This window comes from Erinaceus europaeus, chromosome 9 (assembly GCF_950295315.1).
Source record: "Erinaceus europaeus chromosome 9, mEriEur2.1, whole genome shotgun sequence".
Classification (NCBI taxonomy): Eukaryota; Metazoa; Chordata; class Mammalia; order Eulipotyphla; family Erinaceidae; genus Erinaceus; species Erinaceus europaeus.
This window is the reverse complement of record NC_080170.1, coordinates 49,104,260-49,122,613: the sequence shown is the minus strand read 5'-3', so window position 1 is coordinate 49,122,613 and position 18,354 is coordinate 49,104,260. Positions and strand designations below refer to the sequence as shown.

The following is an 18,354-nucleotide window of genomic DNA, read 5'->3' as shown; positions in this document are numbered from 1 at the left end:
GCCTGTTTCTGTCTTTTCCTAGTGGGGTAAGGGAGGTGAGATTCCAGGGTACATTAATGAGGTCATCTGCCCAGGGAAATCAGATTGGCATCTGCAACTTGGTGACAGAAAAGCATTAAGATTAAAGTAGAATGAATTGTATAATAATAAGAAACCTAAAGGTAAGAAAATAGCAGATGAGATTTGTGGTCTTCATATTGGAAGAAGCTAGGAAGTTTATTTTAGGTATATCCCGAGGGGCCCATGACTTTACTAATTTTTGCCTGAACCTGACAGCTAACATGCAGGTGGGCTGAACGTATTCTCTTGACAGATGGTGTCAGAGTTGGGAATAGGACTAGAAAGCTGTATCAGGGCAGAGAGTAGACTCCAATTATGGGAAAAGTATGTAAATATCATTAACTATAAACCCTATCGATCTGAAGTGGAGCACATGTCCATTTGTATAGAACACAGGAACCTGTATAACCTCTGCATCCCTGTCAGTCTGAGCTCGCATTCTATGGTCATAGCTAGGAATATTCTAGTCTGCACTCCTTTCAACACCTGTCTTCCTCAAGTGACAGAGTATGTTGACACAACCTCCTTTCAGAGAGTGGGGCAGTTTCTGTATTGTTGTTCTACATTGAGGGCAAAAGTCCACAAAAGGGTTTATGATGTTCCTGATGGAGATGATCAGTGATGATGGATAGAGGGATCTGTTAGAGGCCATCATATCTATGTGGGAATCCAAAAATTCCCTTATTAGGTCCCAGATGATGAGGTGGCCTGGTAGTGACCAAAAAGGCCATCTTTAAAGTATGCCAGTCTCTTACCCTTATCCAGCTTTTGAAGTCCTTATTTTGTCTGACAAGGTTAGCCATGGAGTAAAATTGAGGGAAGTGAAATAGGAAGCAGGTGAGGAGGGTATCTAGGTCTAAGTAGAAACTATTTGATTAAGTACTTTATAGTGTCCTTTTTAGGTCTTTCTATTTGCTTGCTGCACTTATTGAGTCACTGTAGACTATTACACACTTTTATTTTAAGGTATATATTTTCCTCTGACTTACTGGATAGAGATACATGTGCACATGTGCCCTATCTCATGGGCCCTGGCTTATATCTAGGTTCTGTAACTTTGTTAGGAGGTGTGTCACCTGAAATGGAACTAAGGAGTCCTATGAGCTAGGAAAGGTCTTACCCAAGTATTGGAGCTGAAGGGTTAATATCCTAGGCCTGGTGTCTCTGGACACAGTCTAAAGTGAAACATGTTGAGGTGGTACTTGTTGCATTGATGTGGTTGAGATCATCAGATGCAGTATTAAATGGTATAGATCAAGAGAAGCATGAAGGAAAATGAGCAAAGCCCCAGAGGCTCCAGGACTGGGAAAAATACTGGTTTTATAGAGAATAAGGAGGGTTCCTTGCTGTCTTAGAGTTTAAGAAGGGAATAGATAATTATTGTTATAACCAAGTTATTTGGGAACTTTGTTGACTTTGAAAAATCATAAGGTTAGGATTTGCTGTGGCATACAAGACCTTACCATGATTTTTTAAATGTCATTTAATGCTATTTACAACTAACTATATCTTATATACTGACAAGACCAGTTGCTTCTGGTCTTCCTGGTCTAAGATTATTGGTGCTTTAGTATTAAAAAAATTATTAGAAATGCATGAACAAGGGGGTCAAGCAGTAGCGCAACAGGTTAAGCGCACGTGGGGGCGGGAAGCATAAGAACCAGCATGAGGCACCCAGTTTGAGCCCCCCCACACCTGCAGGGGGTCACTTCACAAGCGGTGAAGCAGGTCTGCAGGTGTCTGTCTTTCTCTGCCCCTCTGTCTTCCCCTCCTCTCTCAATTTCTCTGTCCTATTCAACAACAACAGCAGCAATAACGACGACAATAACAACAACAACGATAAACAACAAAGGCAACAAAAGGGGAAAAAACAGCCTCAGGATTAGTGGATTTGTAGTGCAGGTACTGAGATCCAGCAATAACCCTGGAGGCAAAAAAAAAAAAAAAAGAAAAAGAAAAAGAAATGCATGAAGAATTTAAGCCCAGTGTTAAAATTCAATCAGTTTACCAATTTAAAACCTTAAGTGTTTAGATTGAAAGTATGCTCAGAACTGAAGTCTGTGCATTGCAAAGCTCAAGACATTCAATCTATTTACCCTGCATATTAATTAAATAGTGATTTATAAGACTGTAAGTTAATAGGAGTGTATATTAACACCATTCTCTCCACTCAAGGCCTGTGTCCCTACCCCACATTTCTATAATGGAGCTGACAAACCCCCCCCCCCCCCACATACACACACACACAACCCCAGAACAATTTTTTTTTAATTTACAAAGACCATAGAGTAAAAGGGATACAATTCCACACTATTCACACTACCAGAACTCCATATCCCATCCCATCCCTTGAAAGCTTTCCTATTCTTTTTTTAAATTTTTATTTATAAAATGGAAATATTGACAAGACTACAGGATAAGAGGGATACACTTCCACATAGTTCCTACCACCAGAGTTCCATATCCCATCCCTTCTCTTGATAGCTTTCCTATTCTTTTTTTTTTTTTTTGAAGATTTTATTTATTTATTAATGAGAAAGATTAGGATGAGAGAAAGAACCAGGCATCACTATGGTACATATGCTGCTGGAGATTGAACTCACAACCTCATGCTTTAAAGTCCAATGTTCTAACCATTATACTACCCCCCGAGACCACGCTTTTCCTAGTCTTTATCTCTCTGGGAGTATGGACCCAAGATCATTATGTGGTGCAGAAGGTGGAAAGTCTGGCTTCTGTAATTGCTTCCCCGCTGAACATGGGTGTTGACAGGTCGATCCATGCTCCCAGCCTGCCTCTCTCTTTCCCTAGTGGGGCAGGGGTCTGGGGAGGCAGGGCTCCAGGATACTTGGGTGGGGTCATCTGCCCAAGGAAATCAGGTTGGCATCATGGTAGAATCTGGAACCTGGATTGTTGACTAATGATGAACCTAAAGGCAAGAACATTGCAGATGAAGATTTGGGGTCTCCATTTTGGAAAAAGATAGTAGGTCTATTTTAGGTATAGTCCAAGGGGCTCATGACTTTATTAGTTTTTGCCTGAATCTTATAGCTAACATGCAGGTGGACCCAAGGTATTTTCTGGGGAGATGAAGTCATAGTTGGAAAAAGAACTAGAAATCAGTACAATTGGTGACTTGGAGCAATTTTTCATGCCTGTTGTCCTTTTGTATCTCTTCTGTAGAGAATACTCTGTTTATATCCTCTCCCCACTTTTGAATTGGGTTTTTTGCTTTTTTTTTTTTTTAGTGGGGTGGAGATTTTTAATTTTTTTTTAATTATCTTTATTTATTGGATAGAGACTGCCAGAAATTGAGAGGAGACAGAGAGTCACCTGTAGCCATGCTTCACCACTCGCAAAGCTTTCCCCTTGCAGTTGGAGACCGGGGGCTTGAACCCAGGTCCTTCTGCACCGTAACACATGCGCTCAACCAGGTGCACCTCCACCCAGCCCCTGGGTCATTTGCTTTTTTTATTGCTATGTTTGTTGAGCTCTTTATATATTGTGGTTATTAGCCTCTTGTCTGATCTATGGCATAGAAAGATCTTCTCCCATTCTGTGAGGGGTCTTTTTGTTTGAGTGATGGTTTCTTTTGCTATGCAGAAGTTTTTCAATTTGATATAGACTTATTGCAATTGGGTCTTTATTGTCAAAGATGCCCTTGAGATTTAGATGGGAAAGTATTCGACCAATATTTTCCTCTAAGTATTTGATAGTTTCTGGTTTAACATCCAGGTCCTTTATCCATTTGGAGTTTACTTTTTATTTCTGGTAAAATGTAGTGATTCAGTTTCATTCTTCTGCATGTTCAACCCAATTTTCTTAGCACCTTTTGTTGAAAAGACCCTCTTTTCTACATTTAATAGTTTGGCTCAAAAAATAGATATCCATAGATGTGGGGGCATAATTATTTATTTTTAAGGAGATCCAGAAATTTAGAAACACTTTTGTATAGCTGTATGCATGTAATTAAACATTTCAGAAGTGATTTTTATAAGGTATAATCTGTCAACTGAAAATGCTAACAAATTTTCAGTAGGGTTTCTTTATTATTATTTAGGGACTGCATAGCTGAAAGGTTTTTTAATATTTGTAATAGATTGTTTTAATTAGAGTACAACAAATCATGAACCTTTCAGGCTCTAATAAAGTTGTGCTATATAAACATTTAATCTCCTTTCTTGTATCCTGAAACATTTAACTAGTATATTGCGACCCCTGCTGTTGTGAGAATTGCCAAAGGGAAAATATATATGTAACTGTGGAAGGTCTTGTGATTTAAGACAGAGATGTTGCCACACGAGACTACCTGAACTGACAAGACTAAAACCAGCAGAACCAAATTTGCTTTAATGCTTTATCATGCAAAGGATTTAATTTAGTAATTTTGGTTTTAGCATTTTCCTTTTATGTCAGAACCAGTGAGTTAGTAAGAGATTTCAGAAATCATGATTTAAAATGTTCTTCCCTCACTTATTCTAAACTGGATTTCTTAAATGAAAAGCCAAACAAAATACGTTAGTGAAGGCAAAAATCATTTTCATCCCCAAGTTCTTTTTCGTTATAATGAAAAGAACAAGGACAGAAAGGGAAAACACAAGGTAAAACTTGGACTGAGCAGGATGTGTTGCACAAAAGAAAAAGCTTCCGGGGATAGAGGTATTGAGAGTGGTAGAGGAATGTTTTGCTATCTTGATGTGTGGTGATGGAAAAAATCCAAAGTTAGGGGCTAGAGTGTTCTGCAGACACCTACCCCATAGAGAGATAAGAAGCTGTCTCCACATATTAACAACTGTATTGCCAACCATTTACCCACCCAATAATATGAGACAGTTTATTACAGAGTACACACTTTATTAAAAAGAAAACTCAGAGATTTCACTGGTGAACTCTTATCAGATGAATTTACTTACACTATTTTCCCTCTGTGAATGATACTCATGTGTGGTTTCTTTGCGGTTTTTTTTTTTTTTAACTGTGCCACTAGGGCCTCGCCTCATATATGCACAATACCATATCCCCTAAGCCAATTATCTCACTCTTCACTCCTTTTTCTAGATGTGGGTGGGAGAGAGAGAGAGAGACAGAGAAATAGGAGAGACACATAGCACAGCTTCACATTCTACAGTGTGGGCTCCTGGTATTGTCATGGTGCTCACATGTACAGACAGGGCTCAGACCCATCGGACTTAAGGTGAGCACTCTACCAAATGAGGTATTTTTTAATCCCCTTGTTGTCTATTTTAAATTGAGTAATCTGAGTTTTTATTTCACTTTTTCAACTTAAAAAATATTTATTTATTTATTATTGGAGACAGAAATTGAGAAGGGAGAGGTAAATAGACAGAAAGAGACAGAGACACCTGCAGCCCTACCTCACCACACATGAAACTTTCCCCTGCAGGTAGGGGCCAGGGGCTTGAACCTAGGTCCTTGCGCACTGTGACATGTGCTCTTAGCCAGGTGTGTCACTGCCTGGCCCCCTCAAATTTTCCAACTTTAACCTGACTTTCAAACTCAAGGGAACAAACTTTGTGAAATACACAATTCTCATTCATATATGAATTTTTTACATTTACTTAAAAATATAATAGGCACAGCAAAATCAATTGTTAGGCAGACGTAGTTATTTGTAAATTAGGAGCAGTCACCAACTTTCTATATAATTTCTCTGCTACTTTCTAAGTTTTCTGTGTCTATCAGGAGAGTGTGGGAACTCAATAGTAATTGCACATCCCGGGCCCAGGTGATAGCACACCTGGTTGAGTGCACATGTAACTGTGCATAAGGACCCAGGTTCAAGCCCCTGGTCCCCACCTGCAGGGGGAAAGCTTTGAGAATGTTGAAATAGGGCTGCAGGTGTCTCTCTGTCTCTTTCCCTCTTTCTCCCCTTTCCTCTCGATTTTGACTATCTCTATCCAATTAATAAATAAATAAAGATAATGAAAAAAATTTTAGGGACAAGAAAGATTGTTCACTGGGTAGGGCTTGCCATGCACATGTTCTAGGTTTGAGTCTCAGCATCACACGAGAGGTGCCATGGCATCATGGAGACTCTAGTGTTGCATCATTGCTTCCAATTTCTATCTATGCATCTTTCTGAATGAAAATGCAGCCCAGTGGGCCTTGTGGGGACTTCTCACATGAGGACCGAGGTTCTAGCCCCTGCTCCTCAACAGAAGTGCAGAAACTTTCATGACCAGTAAGAGAGTTCTGCAGGTGTCTCTTTCTCTTCCTTCTTTCCCTTCCTACTTCTCTCTGTCTCTGTCAGAGAAAAAAAAAAAAAAGTACAGCCCAGAGTGGTGAAATCATGCATGTGTGAGGCTTGAACTATGCACACACAAAGTATTTAGCATTCCCCTAATTTTTTATATGTCATTATAGCAATGGATTTTAATTAGCCTTCTTTAAAGCAAAAATCTTGTTGTATACCAAGAAATATTTTGGGGGGGTGAAAAATGGCTTTTCCAAAGCATAACCTAGGGGCAAGAATTGCACTGTTTTTCATTTTGTAAATCTTTTAAAGTCAGGCCTAATAGAGAGTAAGCAACTGAGTACCATACTTCTCTCAATATTCTGTTGTGTTACCATGTATATTATCTGTCCTTTATATCATGTCATGTAGTTCCCTATGAGAGAATGAGAGTAAAATGTGGAAATTATTTATTATTATTAATATATTATAAAAATGATCTGATTCTGTGAATTCCCTTTAAGGGACTTTGAGAACCAGACAATTGATCAATCCTTTACATCTTTTAATTTCTGCTCAGTACAAACACTTTTGGTAGAAATAATGTGCTAGGAATCTCAAGGTTAGCAATTTAAATCTAGCTAGAAAGCAGGTTTGATGTTACCAATTGTTTTTTAAATTTTATATTTAGGTTTTTAGGCGTGTTCCAAAATCTCCCATTCTCCTAGGATGACTCTTACTTTCTCTTATGGTAGACACTTGTTTATATTTCTTGTTGCTTGAATGTTCAGCTGCTCACATTATTATCAGTTTATTTGATGCTTTCTCTAGGGGGTAGGAGGAGATGGGGGATACAAGCGCAGATGCAGCATGGCAGCATATAAGGAAATGTTAGACTGTCAATGGTAATTATATAACATTGGACTTTTAGTTATATAATATTAAATGATTTAAATTGCTTTATTAGGGAAGTAATGATTTATAGACCAGTCGTCACATGTTATAGTTTCTCTCATTTTTCTGTGATAGGGTTCTGCACACTATCCCAACCACTAACTTGGGCCCTCCTTCAGCATAGTGCACTGGGCCCCAAATTCCCACCAACCCTCTGCCTCTGTCTCTTACTCTCCAACCCCCGCTCTTGGCCTTGCTGCAACAGAGCATACCTAGTCCAAGTTTTGCCTTTCTTTTCTTATTTCTTATGTGTTATCTGGTATTTATTCTTTTTCCTATAACAGATAAAATAATATTAGACTTTTAGTGTGGCCCAACAATCTTACTGAATTTTCATTTCTCCCAGGTAGGAATTTTATTCTTTTCCTTTCTCTTCATAAATTCAACAACTTGTCCTCAGTTCATTACCTTCATCTGATTCCTATTTCACTGAGATAGTAAAAGCAGTTGGATGAAAATTACCATCACTTGTGGTCAACACTCTTACTCCTTCTGCTTGCATTTGTGTCTGTGCTTTCTCTTACACTATTATAAGTGAACTTGCTTTTACTTGTATCCTAGACCAACTCTTCTTCCCCATCCCATTCCTTCTTGATGTAAAATTAATCTGTCAGTGATGCATACACTGAATGTGACTAGTATGAAAATTTGATCCATAATCTAAATCTTGACCCGAATCCTGTTTTTCAGGTTCAATCCTCCACACCACCATAAAACAGAACTGAGCAGTGCTCTGAGAAAGAAAGGAAGGAAGGAAGGAAGGAAGGAAGGAAGGAAGGAAGGAAGGAAGAAAGAAAAGAAAGAAAGAAAGAAAGGAGAAAGAAGAGAGAAAGAAAGAGAAAAGGAGGGAAAAAAGAAAGGAAGGAAAAGAAATACTTATTTGTTTAAATTTTGATTCTTCTAAATTTGAATTCTAAATATTGGCCTATGTTAATTTGCATGCTGGTTTATGCTTAAACCAATTTTATTGGTTATGGCAGAAAAATTAGAATTCCACTACTCAGTATCACATGTCATGTTTCACAATTCCATACAAATTATTTCAGAAAGGATCCAGAATGCAGTCAAAGTAATGTTAAATGACATTTTTTTCTGTGGGAGATAAATTATTTTCTAAGGTGTTCTGAATAGAATGTTTCTATATTCTGTGACTAGACCTAATATGGTCTTTAAAGTATGACTGGCACCTGATTCATCTTAATCTAGATTACATTAGGTAACCTGGGTTTCAGGGCATTTTGCAAGGCTGTAGAAAGATTTTATCAGCATGTTGGGAGTCAGACCAGGTCAGGAGTTAAGTGATAAATGTTTGATTTCTTCTGGTTGAGACAAGTCTGATTTCCCTTAATGTTGGAGATTGCCAGAGCAGATATACTAGACCCCAAACTTTGATCTCTTAAAAATTAAGTTATTTCCTTTGACCGTTCTGTCAGTGTCTTAAAACAAAGCTGAAAAAATTAAGTTCTGTACACCTCAGAAGTCCTCCAAAAGGTTAAATTCACTTTTTTGCATAGTGTTATGGTTTAATTTTTTATTTATTGGAAGCATCACAAATTAGAGAAACTAAACTTGCTTTATAATGTTAAAGGAGCAGTATTATGTGAATGGCTTGCTCTGACTAGGCTGCCTTTATGATGGCTCTTAAGAAACTGGAAGCAGTTTATAAAAAAAATAACTTTAGTTGGATTGTTTATTTTAAGGCTTGTGAAATTTAGCACATCTGTTTTAGGATGAGCCTCTTCATGGACCTGCACACCACTTCTCAATTTTAATAAATAAGCTTACATTTTCTTACCTGATAAATAAGCAAACAATAGAGGTCAGATGTGGCAAACACTTTAACAGAAAGCACATGTCTAGCAGTCAGGGTGAAGTAGAGGCATATCAAGATTGCTTGAAGTTATTAATGGCAGTAAAATTTATGCTTCCTCCTGTTTTCCCAATTAAATCAAGAAGCCTTTTTTCTTAAGATTATTCTATCACCAGCTGGTTCCAATACTCTGTGTGTGAATTTTGCCTGGGGTGTCTCCATTCTAGATGGTAAAAATTAACTAAAGCACATTTAAGTCTAGGGTGTGGACCTGGAGGCTAGAAAGCAGCCCTTATTAATGGCTTTATTTTGGTCCTTATCAATTGTACCACAGGTATACATACTTTGTAGGGTGCATTATGCATGAATAAGTTATTATGTGCTCTGAACATAATAAAAGAATGCAACAGACATGGCATAAAATAATAACTTTCTTTTTTATATTTATTCCCTTTTGTTGCCCTTGTTTTTTTTTATTGTTGTAGTTATTATTGTTATTGATGCCGCCATTGTTGGATAGGACAAAGAGAAATGGAGAGAGGAGGGGAAGACAGAGAGGGGGAGAGAAAGATAGACACCTGTAGACCTGCTTCAGCTCTTGTGAAGAGACCCCCCCAGTTGGGGAGCCGGGGGCTCGAACCACGATCCTTATGTCGGTCCTTGAGCTTTGCGCCACATGTACTTAACCCATGCACTTAACTTTTAAAAAATATTTATTTATTCATTCATTCATTCATTCCCTTTTGTTGCCCTTGTTGTTGTTATTGATGCTGTTGTTGTTGGATAGGACAGAGAGAAATGGAGAGAAGAGGGGAAGACAGAGGGGGAGAGAAAACACTTGTAGGCCAGCTTCACCTCCTCCGAAGCGACTCCCCTACAAGTGGGGAGCCAGGGCTCGAACCAGGATCCTTACGCAGGTCCTTGTGCTTTGCGCCCTGTGCACTTAACCTGCTAAGCTATCAACCGACTCCCCTGATAACTCCTTTTTTATTGGTCATTGTAACCTATAAATTCTGTCATCCCTGCCTCCTTCAATTCGTGGTTAAAAACCCTTGACTTATACCAAATTGATTGTAAATCTTTGCTAAATTTGACTTTGAACAAATCTGATATAAAACTAATACAGGTTCCTGGGGAATAGGTCAAAAATAGAACATTATTTTATGTATTCTTGTGCTTTCTGAGGAAATCTAGGGAGTGGAAATTCTTGTTCAACATTGTGGGACTTCAGCAATTCTTTGTAGAACAAAGTTATTTTTCTCTTCTTCCTAAAAGGCTCAGGATGCTAAATCACTTGTCAACTTTGAAATCAGAAAGCAACAGTCTTTATTGGACATTGGGTTATCTGGAATAAAATTTGTGATGTTGATAAAGATAAAAAAAAAACGAATATAGTTATATTTAAAAAACCGATGTATTCAAATTTTTCTGTCTAATATGCTGATGTGTTTAGTAATTTAAACGTCACATAATGCAGAATCATATGTCAAAGATGTTCCAATATATCTTCAATATACTTCTAGTATTTATCAGTATAGTCAGTAGATGTGCTTAGTAATTGTGGAATTATGTAAGTGATTTTGACTGACATTTAAATGAAATTGATAGATGTATAAGGGCTCTACTATAATAAACACACTTGTGAATTGTGAAATACGTTATTTTCACATAGCTTTCTGGGGGCTAATATTTCACCTTGCTTCTAGTCTATCTTAATAATAGGCCTGCTTATGTTCCTGGTGCTCTTTTCTTCTTATAGAGCCTAAAAAAGGAGTTTCTCACTTTGAAAGAAGGATTCAGAGTATAGAAGGGAATGAGAATCTGGCTAATAATGGGGCCCATAACTTGTGTTCTCACTTTGGTCTTACAAAGTGTCGGGGTCTAGTGCAGAAGCGGAAATTTGCTTTTGAGTTCTGGTGTGCAGAACCCTTGTTTCTGCCTGCCTGAACCGTGAATGAAAAATCCCAAGTGTCTTGCAAAATTAGTAGCTAAACTGTTTTTGCTAACCACTTCAGAGATGGAAAAACTTGAAGTCATTTGAAAATTCAAAATCCATCAGCATATATGTTTGTCCTTTAATTGTCAGAAAATCAATTGTGGAAGCAACACAGAGCTGTTTTATTTATTTATTTATTTATCTATTTTTTTTCTCCAGCTGCTCTAGCTGAACTACAGCTGCAACTTTCTTAAAAGGAATGGGGAAAAAAAGCCTCTTGAATGCATTTTATAAAAGTAGTAATTCCCACAAATTCAGTTGCTGGATTTAATGACCAGTTTGTTAAGGCATTAACTACCCTCAGCTGGGTGTGACCAATTTTGAGACTGGCTGCACATGGCTAAGATAATTCAGTAACAATTCCAAATAATGATCCAGCTAATGGTGAATTCCTGTGGAAATCCTCTTGAAGTACTTATGACCCCTGAATTTAATAGCCAGTGAGTTCATCATGATTCATATTTATTACCATAAATGCCAGAGGAATCCTAGTGGCTAGGCCTTTTTTTTTTTTTTTAACTCTCCTGGCCATATTACTTCCATGTATTTGGCTAATCTACCTCTAGTCATTATGGCTCCATTTCTCAAAGTATTGAATCTTTTCATCCCGTGAGTACCCATTCATTGGGGAAACTGACGATCCTTCCTAGCCGACTGAATCCACATGGATCCCAGTCACTTTCAAAGCCAGCAACAAGCAGCTCCTGACAGCTTTCAACCTGATGCTGTTGACTGGCTACGGAAGAATGGCAAACGCTAGAAGAAGAAGAAGTGCTCAGAATTCACAAGAGTCTTTGGTACAGGCCAGCATACTGTTATTGGCAACCTGTTTTTACTTGGGATGTCACTGGGGAATAATTGATGTCTGTAAGTCTTAAAGAAGCCCTTTGGAAATGCTGCTATGAACATAGGTGTACAGATCTTTTTGGTTGAGTGTTATGGAGTCCTTAGGATATATCCCTAGGAGAGAAATTACAGGGTCATATGGAAGGTCTATTTCTAGCCTTGTTAGAAATAAGACTTGTGGGGGTCAGGTGGTAGCGCAGCGGGTTAAGCATAAGGATCCCGGTTCAAGCCCCCCGGCTCCCCACCTACGGTGAGTTGTTTCACAAGCGGTGAAACAGGTCTGTAGGTGTCTTTCTCTCCCCCTCTCTGTCTTCCTCTCCTCTCTCCGTGTCTCTCTGTCCTATCCAACAACAATGACATCAACAACAATAATAACTACAACAACAATAAAAACAAGGACAATAAAAAGGAAATAAATAAATATTAAAAAAAACTTAAAAAAAAGAAATAAGACTTGTTAGAAATAGTCTCCAGACAGCTTTCCACAGAGGTTGAACCAATTTACATTTTCACCAGCAGTTTAAGAGGGTTCCTTTGTCCTCACAACCTCTCCAACATTTGTTGCTGCTGTCATTTTTGATGTATGCCATTCTTACAGGGGTGAGGTGGTATCTCAACGTTGTCTTTATTTGCATTTCTCTGACAATCAGTGACCTGGAGCAATTTTTCATGTGTATGCTGGCCTTTTGGATCTCTTCTGTAGTGAATATTCTGTTCATATCCTCTGCCCATTTTTGGATGGGATCATTTGCTTTTTTGTTGCTCAGTTTGGTGAGCTCTTTATATGTTTTGATTGTTAGCTTCTTGTCTGATGTATGACATGTGAAGATCTTCTCCCATTCTGTAAGGGGTCTCTTTGTTTTTGGGTGATGGTTTCTTTTGCTGTGCAGCAGCTCTTCAAATTGATGTAGTCCCATTGATTGCTTTTTGTTTTAGTCTTCCTTGCAATTAGGTTTGTATCATCAAAGATGTCCTTGAGATTTAGGCGGGAAAGTGTTCCACCGATGTTTTCCTCTAAGTATTTGATAGTTTCTGGTCTAACATCCAGGTCCATGGTCCATTCATAGTTGACTTTTGTTTCTGGTGAGATAAAGTGGTTCAGTTTCAGTCTTTTGCATGTTTCAACCAGAATGCCTGCCCACCACTTGTCAGGTAATGTGGAATCACAGCTGGCTAGCTGGACTTTATGGGTTTTAGTTATGAATTTCTAAAATCATACCCCCCCACAGCTCTGAATTTGTTTAGGGTATACAAGATTTTTTTACCTTGAGGTTTATTTTTTAATAACTGACATACTTTCTTCCAATGAGTAAAGAAGACTCTTTTAAGAAATAAACTCTTAATTTTACTCAGATCATTTAATCTGTTTTAATGACAATCTAATGGTATGTGATCTGCAAATTAGCCTTTAAATAGTAATCATAAATGTTGGCAGCCAGAAACCTTTACAGTCTGTGTGCAACTGTGTTTAAAGAGATGAATTCAAGTTATTTCCAGCTATCTTCCCACTCCAGGTATTTTTAGCCTAAGATCATCTTTTTGCAGTAGCTATCAGTTATGTGCTAGGTGTCATAAAATTAGAGGTTGAGGTTTTATCAAGCCATTAATCATTTTTATAGTCATTTATGATGCCATAGATAAAATACTATAGTTTTAACTTATATGTTGCAGACCTTTAAGTGGAGAAAGGGAATATGTGACTCATTACAATAAATTAAAATCAGGGTAACATATGATAACAAGACTGCACAGAAGTGCAAGTTTCAGTTGACTTTTTTGTTTATTTCCTAAATACAAAACAAGGATAAAATCAGTTACATTAATATTTGTAAACCTTTTGGTTGACTTCTGGGGGAATCTTTATCTAGACAGACTCTGAAAGACTTAGCAGCATCGTGGAGGTAGATGGACCTCTGAGAACAATATTGAACAGTTTCTTAGATCTGTCATCACCTCCTTTCACGTTTTCTTAAGAAAAAAATCTATAGTCCAGTACTGGTTCCTTTCCAGTTACTTTAATTGAATTGTGCTTTGTCCAGGCAAAAAAAGGAAAAAAAAAATGCTATCGTCACTATAACAGTGGTAGTAAGAATTTCTGTTTATTGTGTGTCAGACTCAGTACTACTTTCTTTACCATAATTCTCTTAACCTAATCCTCATGTAACAACCTATAGTTAGGTGCATTCGTTACCCAACTTTACATATGGAGAAACTGAGGCACAGAAGTTTAAATAATACAGTATCATAACTAGTAAGTGGTAGAGCCACTAAATCCAAACAGTCTGCCTTCAAGTGCCTGACCTGTTACACAGTAGCATGCAAGACTTGAAAACTAGAGTTCCCAGGTTCCATTTCTGGCACCATCGATAGCCAGAACTGAGTTATTTGTTAGAATAGAACTTTGTTCTAAAATACTACTACTACTACTGCTAATAATAATAATAATAATAATACCAATAATAACCTGACTTTGGTGGTGAGTGCCATATGGGACCATCCCTATAATCTTATAATCTTCTTATTTTTATTTATTTACTGGATAGTAACAGAGAGAAATTGAGAGAAGAGGGGGAGGGAGAGAGGGAGAGAGACAGAGAGACACTTGCAGCCCTGCTTCACCACTCGTGAAGATTTCCCCCTGTACAGGTGAGGACCGGGGGCTTGAACCTGGGTCCTCATGCACTGTAATGTGTACACTCAACCAGGTGCGCCACTGCCTGGCCCCAATCTTATAATCTTCTAAACCAGTATTAGTCATAAATAGGAAATGGCTTAAAAAAAAAAAGGAATGGGGATCAAGAATCTGTACATAGAAAAAAAAATCTTCAGGGGCTGTGGAGACAGTATAGTAGTTACACAAAAGACTTCCTTGCCTGGGGCTCTAAAGCATCCCAGGTTTAAATCCTAGCACTACCACAAAGCAGAGCTGAGCAGGGCTCTGGTAAAAATGAATAAACAACTTCAAATATTTGGAATAATTTTGTAGGACTGGTGCATTCCAACAGTAGGATTAATAAAGAACCTTAAAGAGCTGGGAAAGATAAACTTCAGAATAGGTAAAATCCTTTCCCAGAAGTAAGCATTGTATAGACATTCTTTGGGTAATTGGTGGTATTTTGCACATGATTTGTACCTAATTCTAGGATTGAATTAAGGGCTAAAAATAGTTAAAAATTAGAGTTACCTAAGGAGTTGAGTCAGTAAATAAAAGTCGTATGTGTAAAACTTTGAGAAACATTTATGTCACCATATCCACAATTTCTCATTTCTAGGCAATGAAAACTACAAACAAATAGCAATGTGTGTTCTTTACCACATAAGCATGGATGATCGCTTTAAATCAATGTTTGCTTACACTGACTGTATCCCGCAGGTAAGTATTAAACATGTATTTGTATTTTTCACTTTCTTCTCTTGAATTGTCTGATGTGTTCCCTTAAAAACATATTTTTTAAACTGGATCCTAATTCTTATTTATTTATTTATTTATTTATTTATTTTTAACCAGAGCATGCATAGTTCTGGCGTATTGCGTATTGCGGTGGGGGGAATTGAACCTAGGATCTTGGAGCCTCAGGCATGCAAGTCTTTTTGCATAATCATTATGCTATCTCCTATTTATATCTTAACTATTTAAGAGTGTCTCAGAATTGTGAGAGGTGGCATAGTGGATAAAGCATTGGACCCTCAAGCTTGAGGTCCTGAGTTCTATTCCCAGTATAGCATATGCGCCAGAATGAGACACTGGTTCTTTCTCACTTCCCTTCTCTCATTGATAAATAAATAAACCTTTAAAAAAAGCCACAAATGTATTTTCCTGTCTTAAGATATGATAGTACAGGGAGTTGGACAGTAGTGCAGCAGGTTAAGCGCACTTGGTGCAAAGCGCAAGGACAGGTATAAGGATCCCGGTTCCAGCCCCCAGGTGCCCACCTATAGGGGAATCGCTTCACAAGTGGTGAAGCAGGTCTGCAGGTGTCTGGCTTTCTCTCCCCCTCTCTGCCTTTGTCGTCATTGTTGGATAGGACAGAGAAAAATGGAGAAAGGACTCTTTCTGTCCTATCCAACAATGACGACATCAATAACAAAAATCACTACAACAGTAAAACAAGGGCAACAAAAGGAAATAAATAAATATTAAATTTTTTTTTAAAAAAGATATGACAATACAACATAAATCTGAAGTTATTCTCTCGTGTATATTTTATGTTATATATACATTATGTTTATTAAAAACTATGTTGCATTTCAGCATCATTTCTTATATTGTTGGAAATAAAGTTCCTGACTGGTTAACATTTGAACTAGTAAAATTCAGCTTATTGCCTTTGCATTCCAAATTATATACACTTTGAAATTGTATTACAAATTGTACTACATAACTGCTGCATAATATTTTTTCTCATATTATTGGGTGGGTAAATGGTTGGCAATACAGTTGTTAATACATGGAGACAGCTTCTTATCTCTCTATGGGGTAGGTGTCTGCAGAACACTCTACCCCCTAACTTTGGATTTTTTCCATCACCACACATCAAGATAGCAAAACATTCCTCCACCCCTCTCAATACCTCTATCCCTGGAAGTTTTTTCTTTGTGTAATACACCCTGCTCAGTCCAAGTTTTCCCTTGTGTTTTCCCTTTTTGTCCTTGTTCTTTAAGTTCTATCTGTAAGTGAGATCATCTGGTATTTGTTCTTCTCTTTTTGGCTTATCTCATTTACCATAATGCCTGCTAATTCCATCTAACAAGAGGCAAATGATGGATCATTTTTCACAGCTGAGTAGTATTCCATTGTGTGCATATACCACAACTTTCTTAATCACTCTTCTGTTGGATACTTGGGTTGTTTTCAAGATTTGGCTATTGAAAACTGTGCTGCTATGAACATAGATATATTATCCTTGGTTGAAACCCTTTTTCATTCAGGGCTCAATAGATATCTTGCCATTCTCTTATGGGATTTCCCTTGTATGTGACTATGATGTGTCTTGGTGTCTTCAGGTCTGGGTTGATTCTGTTTGGGATTCTCTGGGCCTCTTGAATCTTAATGTCCTTTCTGTTGTTCAGGTCTGGGAAGTTTTCTTCTATAATTTCCTCTAGAATGTTTACTTCTCCTTCCTCTCTTTCATCCTCTGGCAGGCCAATTATATGAATGTTACTTCTTTTGAGATCATCCCATATGTCTCTGTTGTTGTTTTCAGTGTCTCAATCTCTTTTTGAGCTCTTTTACCTCTTTCTTAGTTTTTTCTAGCTCATCCTCTGTCTGGCTAATTCTGTTTTCTGCTTCTGTTAGTCTGCTTTCCCTTCTCTCAGCTTCTTTCTTCAGTTCAGTTGTAGTATTAGCTTATTCTGCTAATTGGCCTTTTAGCGCAGCCTTTAGCTCTAATTACCTCAAGGTAGCTTGTTAAAAATGGGTACAGGTATAATCAAGGGAAAAAATGGATACAGTATTAAAATCATGGGGAAAATGGGTACAGGTATAATTAGGAAATTGCTAGCATATTTCAGAGATCAACCCGGATGGTAGTCAGGCACCAGAATAGAACAGTTAAAAATTAACCAGACTTAGAGAAGGAATAATGCTTACTTTCTGCTTCTGTAGACCCTGCTGCTTTCAGTAAGGTAGGATGTTTGTTTCTGGGAAAGCAAGATGTTTTTGTACTAAGATGTGTTGCAAGTTTAAAAGCCCCCCAGTCATTAGATATCAGGTAAAGAAGCCAAGTCCCAGAAACTGCAAAATATTGTATGTAGCCAATGCTGGCATATGCTGCAAAAAGTATAAAAGGATGCTTGTGACTTTGCTTAGGCATTCAGTCCTTAGGTAGCTCCTGCATGAGTCTTCCCTGGGCTGGACCCTTAGCTGAGAGGCATAAATAAAATTCATACTCAACCACCTGACTTGGTGTGGAGTATTGTGATTTCTGTGTATAGAATTCTATTACATTACAAAAATAGCTTTCTAAAATAGAAAAATGAAACCAGGTTGTATTATATGTAATAAAATAACAATTCTAAGATATTTTAAAAGAACATAAGTAGTAAATAATACTTACTAAAAATAATCCCACTCAAGAGTCCTAAGGCAGTTTTAATTAGCCTAATGTAAATTATTAAATACAAATTGCTTAAATATAATTTATGCTAAAATATAGATTATACTTTCTCTTTTTATTAATTACTGTTAACCATTTTCTTTATCTCAAATTAGTAAAACAGTTCTAAAACTGAATTTACTATTCTAGAATTTTAACTCTGCCTACTTACAGTTAGAAAAACAGATAAGCTAAAAAAAAAAAAAGATAAGCTCTGTCGTACAATTTTTTAGTCTTGTACAGAAAAGATAAACTAATTCTGTTTATAGGAAATGGACATGGTTCAGACTGTATATAGCGTATCTAACAAGGCAAGACTTTTTATAGAGATAATGCATATCAGTCTGTGGTCAGTGTGAAGTATAATCAAACTCTTTGTCAAACAAGTTTTCAATGAAAG

The 18,354-nt window shown here is 37.5% G+C and overlaps 1 protein-coding gene across 5 annotated transcripts in view; it reads left to right on the top strand.

Moving 5' to 3' along the window:
- The window catches only part of KIFAP3 (kinesin associated protein 3), a 127,048-nt gene that overhangs the window by 45,095 nt on the left and 63,599 nt on the right, over window positions 1-18,354 (top strand). For all 5 annotated transcript variants that reach the window (XM_060197862.1, XM_060197866.1, XM_007523791.3 and 2 more), the window contains one exon: window positions 15,132-15,232. In XM_060197862.1, the coding sequence (XP_060053845.1) occupies window positions 15,132-15,232 (101 nt within the window). The remainder of the gene's footprint in view (window positions 1-15,131; window positions 15,233-18,354) is intronic.